Genomic DNA, 15,575 nt, shown 5'->3' on the forward strand with positions numbered 1-15,575 from the left:
AAGAAATGCACCACCTAAATAGAAGGAAGTACAGCAGTAACGATTCTCTTCCATCTAGTTTTTTAGAACATTGTTACGAAACTATGTCACATCTACAGATTTCATTCTCCAATGCTGGTAAAGAAAAAATACATTTCATACCAAGGAGCAAAAAGTATGACCTAGAGGTGCAAATGTTATGATTTTACTGTAGCTGTGAGCACTTTAGAAAAATGATTTTTCAGTTTGGAGATATTTTATTTATTATTAAATAAAATTATAAATTAATTGTGCAATTATTATAATATATTAAATATATCTGTCACAGACCTGGCTAAACCACCAATGGAAGTACCACTTGTGGTACCTATAAAGCTGATCGTCCAAAATGACGTTATTTTCACCACAGTTATGGACACATAACTATGTAATTTAAATCCCCAAGAAACACCCACTCCAAGTCATAGCAATCCTTGCGAAGAGGAAAGTTCAAACATGAACAGAATGCTAAGTTCTGCTCAGATGTCCTGTGCCAGCCACAAATCCTACCCACTATCTACTGGACTAGGCCCAGGTGAGGATTTTCCGAAGATAGGGTCCTGGTTCTGAGACTAGATATCCATGCCAGCAGTTTGTGAGCCAAATTGAACGCAAAGAAATCTCTTGGAAATAATCTAACTCAGGCTTGGTGGGGATCTGAGCAACCTAATCTAGTAAAGATGTCCCTGCTTACCACACGGGGGTTGGACTAGATGGCCTTTAAAGGTCCCTTCCAACCCAACAGCTTCTATGATTCTAAAGCATATGTTTAAGATTCCTTTAATTGCACATACCTATCTTAAAACCTAGTAATTCTGTTCACATTTAGATGGTCTAAAGTAAAATAAGCTGACTTACCTCAGCTCAGAAAAAGGGGCATTATGGTTCACAGCTCAAGAGGAGTTAATACTCCCACTGTATGAATCCACTGCTTTTCAGCACAGGAACATCACTCTGATGGAAAGCAATGCTATTCCACAGACAAATAATACCAAGATACCTTCAAAACAGTGAGGTCCTACAAATATCTGACAAAGATGATTCCATGAATATTTAAGCAATAAAAAGTCAGACATCACTGTTAACACTGCGACTTAACATAAGGTGGTTGTTTGTTGGTTTGGGTTTTTTTAATTGCTAAAATAAAAGAAAGTAACACGTTTTTAAAGCAAAAGAATCAGAGCAATCTGGGCATACAGATGTCAGTCTTGTTTCACCCTGTCTGCAGGCCAAAGCAATAGGCACTATAAAGAAAACTCCACTGAAAATGCTTGGAAGGTCAAGCAGCGACATGACATTAGAAAACAGAAAAATATCTGGAAGGACTGGCTGCTTTATCTACTGAAGTAATATCAGAATATCCTGGGCTTCCATGGAACGATAAGCATCAGGCACCATCTTACAGACCCTGTTCAAAAGAAGAGTCTATGAGGAAGCCTCTCAATATTAATGAGTATTCACAGTTAAGGAAAGTCTTTTTCAACTAAGCAGAGGAAAGTTATTCTAAAGAGTTATACTAATTCCCTGGAGATGCACTAATACAGGTATCCTCCAGCAGCTTGATCAAGACCTCTTGATTTAAACGCAGCATAGAAGTGGAATATCTCACTTATTCTCAAAACAATCAATATGTCAGGACAGGGCCTTCATATTCATAGGCTGATGAAAATGTCTCCAAGATTGATTTTACTTGACTCAGGTATCAACTACTAATGAATATCAAAGTTTGTCCTCTTTCTTAGTAATGCTGACATCACTTTTACCGCTTTCATGACCAAAATTGAAGCAGAAAGACAAAAACTTCATACGAAAGTAAAGTCGGTCAACACTAAAACGCTTCTGGGGTTGGTTACCATATGGTGCCCACACTGGAATTCTCTGCAGTTTCTATCTTTTGCAATATATGACTGACACTTACCGTACGCTTGGCTTAAACATTCAATCATATTTCTTGCAACCAAGAGGTAAGGCAATCTTGGCTCATTAGGACCTTTCTTGTGCAAATCAAGCACCACATTTTGAAAAGCTATTACTATTGTAATAACTACAACAGCAACACAAGCTATGATATTGGTTATTTCTTGTAGAAATTAAAGTCTTTTGTAGCCACTGGAGTAAATCAGTGCTACCTGTGCCCTAATGGAAGCAACTAATATATAACTATAATATGCTGCAAGGCGCTTCACTGATGCACCAAGAGAAGTTCATACCGTACCAAATGGCACTCATACCAGAATCTCACAGTGCAGAAAATCTTGACTATACATACTTTGAAGAGAGTTCAATACCATCTATGTTAAACACTGAGCTGAATTATTAAGATGGCCAGAGGAACTGTCACACTCTGCCACATAAGTTCAAGGAATATAACTTTATTCTTCAAGTTATTTAAAGTGCTCAGCAACTTTGCCTACCCTGTGAAAGTACCAAAAGCATGAGACTATTCCAAGTCAAATAAATACATTGTGAACAAACCACTTTTCTTGATAATACTATTAGCAACATTGTAATTCATGTATTTTAAGAAATCTAAAGTTTAAATTATGTATTACCGATCCTTACCAATATAGATTAGGCAGCTCTGACACTTATAATTTATTACTCATAAAAGTCCTCGATGCTAGACAAAGTACTGTCTTAAATGACAAACTTAACTCTCTAAGGGAAGTAACAATATTTTAAAAAACTGGGTAAACTACATTTTGAAGTAAAAAAACCCTTGAGATTATAAAATGCAAAAGTAAATTCTTCAGCTTCTTAGCTTTATGTCAATGTTAGCTTAAACTTCAAAAGCCCAAAATTGTAGATGACAATAAAATGATAAATAATTTTTATTCTGGGAGAGGTTTTATAATTATTTCAGGTTTTGTTTCAAGCAGTGTATTTTTTTAAAGCCTATGGTGCTTGTGTCAATAATTACAGTAAAATTGAAACTCTTAGTTGTTATGTCAGACAGAACTAGCATACTGTGTTTTTCAATCTAAAACATTGAGAGGGACAAGGGGGGTGAATTAACTCTTAAATAATTCACTTTTAAACCTAAAGTTTAATTTACGTCTTAACTGTAACTTTACATTTTGCATTAAGAAGCCCCAATCTTCTCATTCAGACTAAACCTTCAAAAGAATTAGTTTATTTGAACATGATAAGCTACTGTCTATCACTATCATAGTAACATTGTAAACACAATAGTAAGTTAACTTCCAAACGCTGTTAAAAAAAAAACCTGCCAGGAACATAATCCACTTTCCTACCTACATCAAGAGAAAGACTAGGAAATTACAATACTGAAAACATAAGTAAGCAGAAAAATAATTGATTTGACTGTAATTTTGAAAAGCTAAAAGATCAGGACAGACCTCAAAATTGCTGCAGAAAATCCTTTAATTTTTTTAATGATGAAACACTATCAAGCCTTTGGTTAAATTTCCTGTTATTCACTGACATCCTAGAGCCTCACGTTGTCGCATTATTTCTCAGAAAAAGAACCAACTACCAAATCAAGAAAAGCATTTTCTACAGCACCAAGATGTTTTCTTATTTAAGTATTGACCTGATCTGACCCTGCCTGTAAGCGCTGACAGAATCAGATCAGAAGGTGATGTGACTGCTGGCTATGGAAAGCATGATGCATGAAGGCAAGCTCGTAAGCCTGTAGCTCCTTGCTGTGTCCATCTACTTTAATCAACTTCTAGTATGTTTCAGATGTTCACTTCTGGTTGGATATTTTTGGTATATCTATTCATGTAGTTTTAATTATAGAAAAATAAAAGTTTTCAGTGGTATGCAGGCATATTTAAACAACAGGCACACTCTAGTCCCATTTCAAAACTGAATCAAGGAAATATTTTATTCTGTAATCCTAAAATATTTTCATTTTAGCAAACAAAATCCAAACAAAAGAATTTTTAAAAAGACAACACACAAAGCTCTCGGTTAACAACAAACCTCTTGTAATGAAGATTCAACAATAAAGTCACCTACTCATAAAACTTGGCTTTCCTCAAGGAAAAAACAGATTATTCTCACTCCTCTCTCCCTCTGATCTATTGAAAATATGAACACAAGGCTTCCCACCAGACTTTTACACATTTGACAATTTGAGATCACATGCTGATGCCAGAGCTTAACTGGAACTTTGTCCTTGTGAACTATGGCATAAAATGAAGCGGTCAGTAATTATCTCACTCCCTGTCCTAGCAATTACTTCTGCTGTAAGAAATGCCATTATGACTGATAGACAGTCAAAAGATACCCAAGCTAGAGGCTGATAGGAGGACTAATTACTTTAATTATAACATAATTTAGGTCCCATTAAGTCAGGAATTCTTTAATGGAGGGAAATAAACTGATTATGCCCTTAAAGAACATCTGGAGATGATAAAGTGAGAGTAGATGGATTTATCTTTAGTATAAACAAAACAAACATGGCACCATGTAAGCCTAAGAATAAGCTAAAGAGAAGACTTTTAAGTTGCAAATCTAAACTTGAGGGATGAGGGGGTGGGGAAAAATCATTCCACTACAAATATTTTACTCAGTAAAGGAAAATGCTTTATTCACAAAAGCACATTAGCTTGGTGAATTAATCTATTCAAGTGATTTGGGTTGTAATAAACCTCTCAGAATGGTACACATTACATAATTTCAGCATGACACTGATTTCACCCTGTGAAGCAAGAACACAGTTTCCTCATCAAATGCAAATGGAGAATGAACCCCAGTCGTCCCATTTCAGCAGGGACGCACCGGCACATGCTCCAAAGCCTGTTGGCCATTGCAGAATACAAATTATTAAAACTATTAGGTTTCATAGCAAAGATTCCATTGCATATCAAAAAACCACAGTCTGCTCCCAATGTCTAAGTTCAAAAATAATTTCTTTGTAGCCTTTCATGAGACTCTTTTTACTTAAATTTGCATGTGTGAAGATCATGAATGGATGCTTGTAGTCAAAATCGTGAAGCTCTGGAACAGAACTTCCCATTCCAGAAGCTCCCAATCTTCAGCCTGGGGCTCCAGTTTTGGATTTCAGTTGAAAAGTCATAAAGCCACTTGCCCTGTCACTGGGCAGCACTGAAATGAGCCTGGCTCCATCTTTGCACTTTCTCTCCAGGTATTTACCTATATTGATAAGATTCCCTCTGAGCCTTCCATCCTCTAGGCTAAATGGTCCCTGTTCTCTCAGCATTTCCTTAGAAGCAATGGTCCAGTTCCTTGAACTATCTTTCTAGCCTTTTGTTGGGCTCCCTCTAGGAGCACTGTACCTCTCCTTACCAGGGAACCCAAAGGTAAGCATAGTAGTCCGGGCATGGACCCACCAGGACTGAGTTAACAGGAAGGTTTCCTATCAAAGACTTTCTTTGGGAGCTAAGAAGTGGTTTCCCAGGTCTACCCCCAATAATCAAGAACGTATGCACCTTGTAGGTTTCCTAAGTATTAGACAAGGAACATTTTAAGATATTTCTACGTGTGACCCACTTCATACCTGAGGCATAACTGTAAAATGGATTTAACTCCTGTTTTCCTCCACTAAAGTTATTAGAGGATCCAAAGGGGAATGACTAGCCTTCTTCAAAGGCTATGATTGTTGAAATAATTTGAGTGATTACATTTCTGCATATAAACAAACAATAGAGTTCTCTTCTATAAAGAAAGATCTGGACTGCATAGAATTCAAGGACACACAAAGAATTCCTCAGCAGAACATTGTGAAGCTTGTTTTTCCTCTATCACATTAGTAATGCAAAAGACAGAAGAGATTACACATCTGATGGGGCAACTGTGGCATATATTCAGTTACATTCCTCAGAGTCCAAAATACACTACTAATTATGAAAGTCTTGGTGAGAATTCATAGATCTGCTGCCAAACCAATTGACAGAATTCCATCTGATAAAATTTTGTAGCTGTACATAATACCTATTACTTAACTTTTGTGCTTGACTGTCATCTGGAGTTAGGTTGGAGACATATACCACTTATTCTAGACAAGAACAAGACAATAAACCTGACAGCAGATATCCTAGCTTTCTATTACTTGAATTATTTCTTGAGGCTTTTGAGAACTGGAGCCTTGAGTCTACTGGAGGAATAGAAAAGATGGAAATTTCCCTCTACGTTCGTCTGAAAGCTCCTGTTTGGTTCTTTTTCTGAGAAAATGTATTTTCTTCTTTCATAAGGTTTTCTCGTGACACGGATCTAATGAAGAGGGAACAAAGAGAGGCAGTATGATACAATGGGGTGGTGGAAATGCACAGCATCTTTACAGAAAAAGTCCTGCTAGTCATCCAAAGTCATAACAATGCGTATTTAACAAAAAGAAAGAATGAGGAAAAGACTAGACTTGTCATTTAAAACTAGGATGTGACTAATCACTGCACTCCTAGAATTCCTGTTTGCAAACCACAGCTGATAGCCATACACAGAGGGAGCCTGGTCCTGCCTCCTGGACAGCATTACCTCATAACAGTCTTAGAAAGCAGGTGAAAGAGTCCAGTGGTTTCTTAGATGCTGGTGGTTAGATGAATGTTGAGGGTGCAACAACAGGTAGAAAAATCTTCTAACAGTACTAATATCAGAGTGGACAGTACTAACACCAGAGAGCAATCATTATTTTAGTGATTTTGAGTTTCACTAGAACCTCACAAACATTTAAGTTAATAAGAAATGGTTTATTTTGCCTTGAAATATAGGAGCAAGATCACAGAACCTTAGGCAGGACAGTACCTTGTACACTGAGACAAATTCTTAAATATAAAAGGATGTTAGTTTAAATACAGTGTCCAGAAAGACCATGGTTCAGAGTGGAGAGAATTTTGAGGGCTGCTTTTTGCTCCTTGGGAAACAAAGTTCAAGATGATTCCTACAGAGTTCACAACAACAAATAAAAAACCCCTGTCTTACCAGACACTATTTAGACAAGTAAACTATTCTGCTGAAGCCAGAGCCTATCTCTGTCAGAATACAGAGAAATGCTTTGTCATTCTGTCTACCTGTCTTGTATATACATCTGGTTTCTGTAACTGTGCAATACACCTCTCTAAAGTTTTGGATAAAGAGGGGCACAAAGGAGGTAAGAACCAGATGTTTTTAACCAAACTGAAGGTAGCACCAATTCCTTCCTAGGAGGGGACCTGTTAGTTTCTGGAACCAGAATTCCCAATGGTAAAGAATTTTAATGTTTTCTGAGGTTTTAAGTTTTGTCTGCCCTAAAAACAGAACTCTGTATGAGTCCCAGGGCAGACAATGCACTATTTCTTTCCCTCAACTCAGCCCAAGGAGGAAATATACACAGATTTCTAGACAAGCAGAGAAATGAACTTATTAGACACAGCCTATGGCTGCTCTACAGCAGAGCTAGAGATGGCATTATTAACAGAAATTCAACCATTTTTTTAAACCATAAGATGTGCCAGCTACTACCTTTAGCAACAAAACATAACTGTATCACAGACATCTTTATCACCAGTAAATTGTGACTACTCAATTAAGTTCTAGGAAGATTATACAATAGCACTATTATTTGTCAGCTAACTCACATGATGGATATTAAAAAGCTAGGAGAGGGATAACAACTTTTCCTAATTTGTCTTCCTTTGACTAAGAAATGTAGTTCCTCTTCTTTCGTTGACCTGCACTGTTGTTTGGTTGTTACATGCCAGCATAGAGAACATGGTGCATAAAGACAGACTTACAAGTAAGAAAGTTTGAACTGAAGAACAGATGCAAACACAAAGCAAAATAAGCATTTTAGCTACATCTACTAACGATCTCAAATCAGTTTGATCTTAGCTTTTGCTCTTACTTTTCAGCAGTATCATCAATACCAGAAGACAAGTTAATTCTCAGAAAAATTCCAGTACTCTGACGCTCAAAAAAACCCAAACCAGCACTGACAGAGCTAGCACTGAGGAGGGAAATACATATATATATAAAGAATGCATCAAAAGTTAAAATTATTCTAAAAGTCTTAGAGCATGTCAGCATGGAGAATAGTCCTGGTAACATCAAAAACTTTAAATGGTTGTCTCCTGGCAAAAAAGGCGAGTATCAGCATTTCCAATTTCCACACTGCCCATCAGAGTACACGTACATAAACATGCCTCAGCTAGCCCAGCCTCAAGATGAGCATCAGTTTCCAGTATGTCAAGTTAATACTATAAGGGGACATCTTCTGAAATCTTCATACAGATGAGGATTAAATATGAACCCTCTGAAGTCTTTCAGACAAGGGAAGAACAGCCTATATTAATTAACCTAGACTCCTCTAAACCACTAAAATTATAAAGACATAACAAGAAAAGATCTGAACCCAAATCCACCAAGACATGGTTTGCTTTACAATAGAGGAGGAAAAAGCAAATGTACACCTCACAAGCGAGTTTGGTGATTCCCTCAGTAACTTTGTGGGAATAATTCAAAATTCATATCTCCTACATCTATACAGCCCAGGCTGGACAGGGGATCTTCTGCAAACACAGCAGATGTCCCAAGTTGTGCTGCTGGCAATGGACAGCACTATCAAAGTAAGTTGCCTGAGATTTCATGTACAAGATTTTCCTTCTTATTTATGCCTAAAAGTGCAGTAAAAAGACCTCAGTTATCAGCACTCCCAAAAGATGCAATTTCCAAAGCCCTTCTGCATATAAGTGACATGTTCCACGAGTGTTCACATATTCTCAGGACCTCAATAATAAAAATGTGCAGACACATAAGAAATGGGAGTAAGATCAAAGCCATGATACTCTCCATCCTCCAGAATAGAGGGTTGATTTCTGGAAAGTAATTCTTAGAAGAGATAAAAACCAAAAGATAGAACCCAAAAGCAATAGAAGTCCTTTTAGAGACAGGTTAGAGCTGAATGACTGAGATTGTTCAATTAAAAAAAACCCTCAGCCTAATAAGAGGCCCCAAGTGATCCTAATTACCCTCTTCTATTCCAAAAGACTTTGATGGAACTGAAGGACAGAACAATGAAAGAGAGCTCTCACATTTTCAGTGATAACTGAGGCTGGGGCGAGGGGTGGGGGGGGGAGGCTGTGGTGGCAGACACTGTGATTAAAATTGAGATTAGACATTCCTACCAGAAATAAATTATTTTAAAACATCTAATTATATATATATTTTTTTCTTACTGCAGGTTTATAGGTTTTTGTTTAATAACTTCACAGCCAAAGACAAACTAACTGCTGGCGCTAGAAAGAAATTTTCCAAAGGAAAGTATCTCCTGGCTGTCCATTAATCTAATACTGCTTTCTGTGGAAGATAAATAACCAGTCTCTGACTCAAGAACTGCAATTCCTCTCTTCCTGACTGATGCTTAAAATTAGAATGCCATCCAAAACATGCTAATGATATAGAAGTTCTCATAATGAAGAGTACTAATAATATCACCATGTAGCATGCAATATATACAGCTTAGGCTTTGTAGCTATGGAGCTGTGCTCATGGAATTTTATTCTTTAAATACGTGAGATTTTCAGACACCAGACCTGCTTTCACAAATGAGATCCCACGCTTGTAGAATGACACTCAATCCTCTCATTGCTTTCACTCAAACATCACAAATGCCTCAGCGTTCGGACAGTACTTGCTGAGCCCATTAAAACACAAAATATAGGAATATATTTTTTTTGGCAATACAACAGTTGAGTCTGCTATCTTCAGAGAGAACATTCAGTAACACTGATTACTGTATTATATAATCCCATTTTTGGACCTGTTTTTTGTATTTGAAAAATCCATTTTTTAATAGTTGACCTTCCACTGTAGCTACCTTAAATACTGAAACTACATCTAAGTACCCAAGTATAGTCAGGAAAAGTACAGTATGATGACATTTAAATGGTACCATATTGCTTTTCCAAAAAGCAGCGAGACACTGATCACTGCAAGTCTAATCTTAGTATTAGAAATAGCCATGCTGGTTTTAAATCAAGAATTTTTCTTTAAGCATACCAACATTTCTGTATAGAATTTTGCATGCTTCTTAAGTGCAAAAGCTACGTGCTCCAGTATGCCGGGTCATGGTACCACACAAATCAAAGTATGTGCCCATACAAATCAGATAGAGTCATCATCTATCTTTTTCGCTGGTCTGCTGACTTTTGACAGATTTTTTGTTTGTTTAGTGCTATTCTGAATAATGAGTTCTGTCACATTTTGGCCAAATGTTGCACAATGTACCAAAACTGAGACAGTGTGAGCAAAAAACTGTTACCACAGGAAAACATAAACAACTTCCTCAGTTGTAGCTGAATGCATGTAATTATTACACTGTAAGAAATCCCCCCTGAAACAAATGGTGTCATTCAGTAGCACCCATGAATACATGGTATTAAATGTGTAATAGCATGCTATGGCAACCTTGGACCTCAGATTAGAACAAGTAATAAGCCACCGGGTCCTTAGCACAATGGGAAGTTGCAGATTTCGATTTCCCAAACCACCTGATATCAGGGACAGCTAACAGTTCTTAAGAAACATTTTTTCCTGGATTAAAATGAGAATGTTAAAACACTAAATGATGCAAATACCAGTGATTCAAACTTCTGATTCAACAACCCTAGTACAACAGCCTATAATGTACATTGTCTGCCTACCTTTTTCTTAACATTTTTAGCACCAAGGAGAACTATAGATGTGACACCCTTCTAAGCGACATGCAGAGCCATACTTCAAAACTACTTAAATTTCTTCAAGAAGATTTAAACAAAGAAAAAAAAAAAGTGGCCATTATGACCAAGTATTCCAGTGTGTCCAAAAGCTTACATGAGAGACACTGCATCTTTCCACAGGCAATACCTGTTACTCGTATGAGTAACGCAACCAGAAGGTATGCACTAAGCATCATACAAACAAGTTCTGTGTTGTAAATTACCTACAAAATCATGTACTGCTAGCTCTTACCCCAACAGGAAGAGCAAAGGAAATCAGAATTTAAAATCCATCCGCAATGACACCTACTGGAAGGGAAAGGATTGATGACTCAGGCTCTCACATCTGCCCTTCATACTCCTCAAATTCTCTCATGGATCCATAACAGCACCATGCTTACAAAAGCATCCTTAGAGTGAAAATACATTGAAGAAATGATACCTGCACATTTCTTCTGCAACATCAGCTTGTAATTATTTGTTTCATGAACTTCAGCCCCTGGTAGCATTCCCTGCCAAGTGAGCTGCTGAGCTACCAGAGAAGACTCAATTTCGCCAAAAAAAAGGGCTGACCTTTTAAGATTACCCGAGAAGTTGCATGAGTTACAGACAGGCCACTAATTCCCAGCATAATCGCCGCCTTCTAAACGTGAGCCAAAGGTCTACCTGCTGCAGATTAACCTCCTCCGCAGCCCGCGGACTTCACCGCGTACACGAGATTCCTCCCTCTACTCCCGCCGGCCCTCTGACATTCAGGGGCAGCCGGAGACCAAGCAGCTACCCCCAGGCTGCCGGGCCACGCCGGGCGCCCCGGCGCACAAGCGCCCCTCCAAGTTTCGGCACGACGCACCGGTGACGGAAGGGACGGGGGGGGGGGTGTCTACGGCACGGCCCGTTAAACCCGACAGGCTGTTTCTACCCGCGACGAAGCCCGGGGGGAGTGTGGGGGTGAGGAAGCGCTGACTGTCCTTGATTTGTTTCGATCCTCTGCCCAGATCCCCACAGCGCTGACTGGACGCGGATTGCCGGCGCAGCCCGGGGCGGCACCTGGGGCAGGCGGCGGCCGGGGAATACTCGCGCCCCGCTCCAGAGGGGCGCTCGGAGCGGGCGGGGGACGAGCTGGGCTGGGGGTCGGGGCGCTCGGGAGAGGGTCGGGGCCCGTGGCGGGATGGAGCCCGGCGGCGGCGGTACCTGATGATGTCGTCCTGGTGCCCCAGGTAGAATTTCTGCCGGTGCTCCCGGGGGCTGTAGACTACGCCGACCCCCGCCACGAAGTAGACGATCTCCTTGGCCGCCGTGTAGTAGAGGTTGTTGCGGCACTGGTGACCCCGGTAGCCGTAGACCCACTCCAGCCGCAGGTGGCAGCTCGGCGCGCTCCGGTCAGCCATGTCCCCCACGCCCCCGCCAGCCGGGTACGGCTCCCTCCCGCCGGAAACCCCGCGGGAAGGGGGCGACCGACCCGTCGCCCCCTCCGCTCGGCTCGGTGTCCGCCGCGCTAATCCCTGGCCGCCGACATGAATGCCGTCCGTCGCCGCTCGTCCGCCGCCGCCTCACAGAGGGCGCCGCCGACCGAGCCCACCTCGCCGCCTCGCGCCGCCAGACATGGCTGCACTGAGACACCGCCCGGGACGCGGAGCGAGGGCGCGGCGCGGCGCCGCTCCGGCCCCCGCCCCCCCCCCCCCCCCAGCGCCCCGGCCTGCGCCTGCGCCGAGGGCAGCGCCGTCAGGCGGCGAGGCGGGCCTGTGCGGCTGGCGGCGGGACGGGCGCGCGGCGGCAGGTGCTGAGCGGTGGAAAGCGCGGGCCGAGGCGCCGTGGTGAGGAGATGGCGGCGCGGGGGGAAGGCAGGCGATAGCAGCGCTCACCACCGCGCCTTCGGGGCCTTGGGGGAAGCTTTTTTTTTTGTTTCTTTTTTTAAGCGAGGCTTAAAAACGGCCTCCCCCGAGTTTAGTTTTTTATTGCCCCTTCGGGTTCCTTCGTCGGACTCTGGGCAGCCGCCGGGGTTGGATGAGTCCGTCCTCAACCCCGTGTGGAAACCACTCCGCACCCCCACTCTCAGTGAGGGCCCAGCAACAGGCCAGCTCCATTTCATCCAAGAAGAAAGTGTCAGATGTAATTTTTAGTGAACCTGTACTCTTTAACCCCACTGCCTGCCTCAGCACACAAAAGTCACTTCCCCATCCCTGCCTTAATTTCCCCATGATGCAACTTTTTATCCTTAAATTTCAGAACATTTCATGTGGGAAAGGCACCAGTTTCTGCCTCATAGACAGGGAAGGAACTGTTCTGTGCTGCATAAGGATGTGGTGCAGGAAAATCTCCTCCTACCCCCACCACATTTAAGATTTGGGTAAACAGAACATGCGCCTTCACAGGTTTGTCACACTGTAGAGTACCTAACAGGCTAAATAAATGTGCATTACCTGATCATGCAAACAGTTTTGCAGTATAAACTTGACTTGTTCCAAAAGCTCCTGGATAACTAGCCTGGTTTAACAATTGAAAATAAACCAAGTCATTTTCCTATTAGTTTCAGCGTAGATTTGGCTTTCTAAGTGTATTCTGACAGGATTTATTTTTAAATCTTCTTTTTTTCAACTTCTATTTTCTCTTCTGCTATTCCGTTAATCATATTGACATTTCTTCACCAAACATCTACTTCTAACAAGTTACTTCATACTGGAGACATTTTTCCCTGTTACTCCATTTACATTTTAGTTAGTGGGAGTTTTTCCATTTAAATCTTTTTTGAGTAAATTTAATATTATATTACTCCTTTCAATGTTTTAGGAAAAGAAGTTATTTGTAAAAACATGAATTTAAGCATTTTAGCCAATTAGGTTTATATTAACATGCTTTCAGTCTAGAACCCTAAGAGACAGTATTTTTCCCAAGCTCTGACAATAAGTATTTTCATGACACCAGGATCAGATGCAGCTTTCACTTCCACATCTGAAAACAACCCAGGGAACGTAACAGAGTTCTGCAGAGAGATTAATGACTCAAATATGCAGCCAAGAAAACTTCCCCTTTCATGAAAAATTTAAATTATTTGAAAGAAAGAAAAAAAAGCAGCACAAGAAGTTATAGGTATTCCCCAACAGATAAAGCAAATGCTGCTTCCACAAAAATCATAAGAAGTCTTCTTCCCTTCCATTTGCTTCCTAAACAGCCAGAGCACCTTGGAACTTTCATAGCTGCAGTTTCTCAGGAGACCCCAAGATGGGAGACTCGCCAGGGAAAGAGACTGGAAATTTCCAACTAGTTTATCTTAGAAGTACAAAATGTAATCTGATGCTGTATCCCAGTTATTTTCATGTGAAAGGTGGTTACAGGAAAGTCTATAACAGTGATGCTTAGACTCACTCTGGAAATAATACAGAAAAGAAGTGAGCACTGACTTTTTCTGAGGAAAAAAATGCATTTCTGCATTGCTTTCCTTTGAATTTCACAGAATATTTGAATGTCGATATACGTTTACTCAAAGTGCAGTTCCACAACGTTACAAGTATATTGAGACTAGAAATAAGACTGTTCCCTTCATAAGCTGCTGAAACTTAGGAGAAAGTAGGTTCAAAAAATACCGAATGTGCATGATGACTGAAATAACTTGTTTCAAGATGTAAATGTTAATTGGATTGATTGTTGGCAGACATAAGCATTTGATACACATTTGACTTATGCTGTTGTAAAAGCTCATTTGAAAGTGGGAGTATTTTTCTGGTAAAAATGAAGAATATATTGATTTTACTGCACATTTATTATGTATTAAACTCATATGAAAATACAAAATTCTAGTATCTCTGCTTTCTTCTAGTGTATAAATATGTATTTTTGGAGGGTTGTTACTTAAAGTGAAATTCTAGACCTCTTGAGATCAATACTAATGTGTGGTATTAACTTCAGTGGAGCTAAAATTTTAGTTTTGTCATCTTGTTTGCAACTCAGAAGAAGAGAGTAATTGGTTAGTGAAAGTGAATAGGCTGTTTTCAGCCACGTATTCTAGAAACAGTTACCCACTAAAACTGACAAAAGAATGCAGCCACCAGGAAGCAGAAACGTTAGTACATAGTGACACCAGTTACTAACTTCAAGCTGCAGATCACGTCTCCTGTAATGAACAGGAGAACCCCAAAACTGTAGTCAGAAAAGCTACCTATGTGCCATGGAAGGAGAATGAGCGCAGCTGTGTGCCACACCACAGAATCAGCCAGCATCTCCGTTCGGTTATTCAGGAGTGACTGCCATCTCCAAGATGAGAGGAAAGGCCTGGGAAAAAATTCCAAGACGACCACTACTTGTTGTCACAGTTTGCTATCCTTATGCCTATGCATGAGGGGTGCAAGTGAGGTTTTTGCCAGGAATAGGAAGCGGTGCAGTATAACAACCTTTTCCTTTGCCCTTACTCCATCTTCCCACTCAGCCCTGGCGTGCAAAATCCCTTTGGCCTCTGCCAGCTCCGATGTCTCCACCCAGCATCACTGGTACCAGGCAGTCATTGCTTCAGGAGTCCCACGGCATCCCCTCCGTCTGTTACATCCTTGTATAGGTTACACACGCACCCTGGGACTCTGATACCAATCCCTCTCCATTCTTTTTCTTGCTAGATACACAAACGGAGCGTCCGTTCCGATCTCCTCTCGGAGCCTGTGACCCCGCCGCCGTCCCGGCACCCCGCGCGAGGCCGAGCAGGGCGAAGAGGCGCGGTGCGGCGGGTGCTATCCAGGGTGCTGATCCCGGTAGGCAGGAACCGTGATGCCAGGCGGCATTCGCAGGGAGAGGAAAGGTATGTTTTATTAGATCTGCAGTTGTGGTGGGAAATAAACGGGCTTTTAGCCAAATGAGACATTTCATGTGTTTCTATTAAGCTATTTTACAAGTGAAACGTGTTAGTTGCCTGTG

The 15,575-nt window shown here is 40.9% G+C and overlaps 1 protein-coding gene across 2 annotated transcripts in view; it reads right to left on the reverse strand.

Moving 5' to 3' along the window:
• Nucleotides 1-12,064, reverse strand: part of EML5 (EMAP like 5) — a gene marked incomplete at its 5' end in the record, with an annotated part of 102,105 nt that extends 90,041 nt beyond the window's left edge. For both annotated transcript variants that reach the window (XM_084270402.1, XM_084270401.1), the window contains one exon: nucleotides 11,868-12,064. In XM_084270402.1, the coding sequence (XP_084126528.1) occupies nucleotides 11,868-12,064 (197 nt within the window). The remainder of the gene's footprint in view (nucleotides 1-11,867) is intronic.
• Nucleotides 12,065-15,575: the final 3,511 nt, after the last annotated feature.

This window comes from Gallinula chloropus, assembly GCF_964237585.1.
Source record: "Gallinula chloropus genome assembly, chromosome: 14".
NCBI lineage: Eukaryota > Metazoa > Chordata > Aves > Gruiformes > Rallidae > Gallinula > Gallinula chloropus.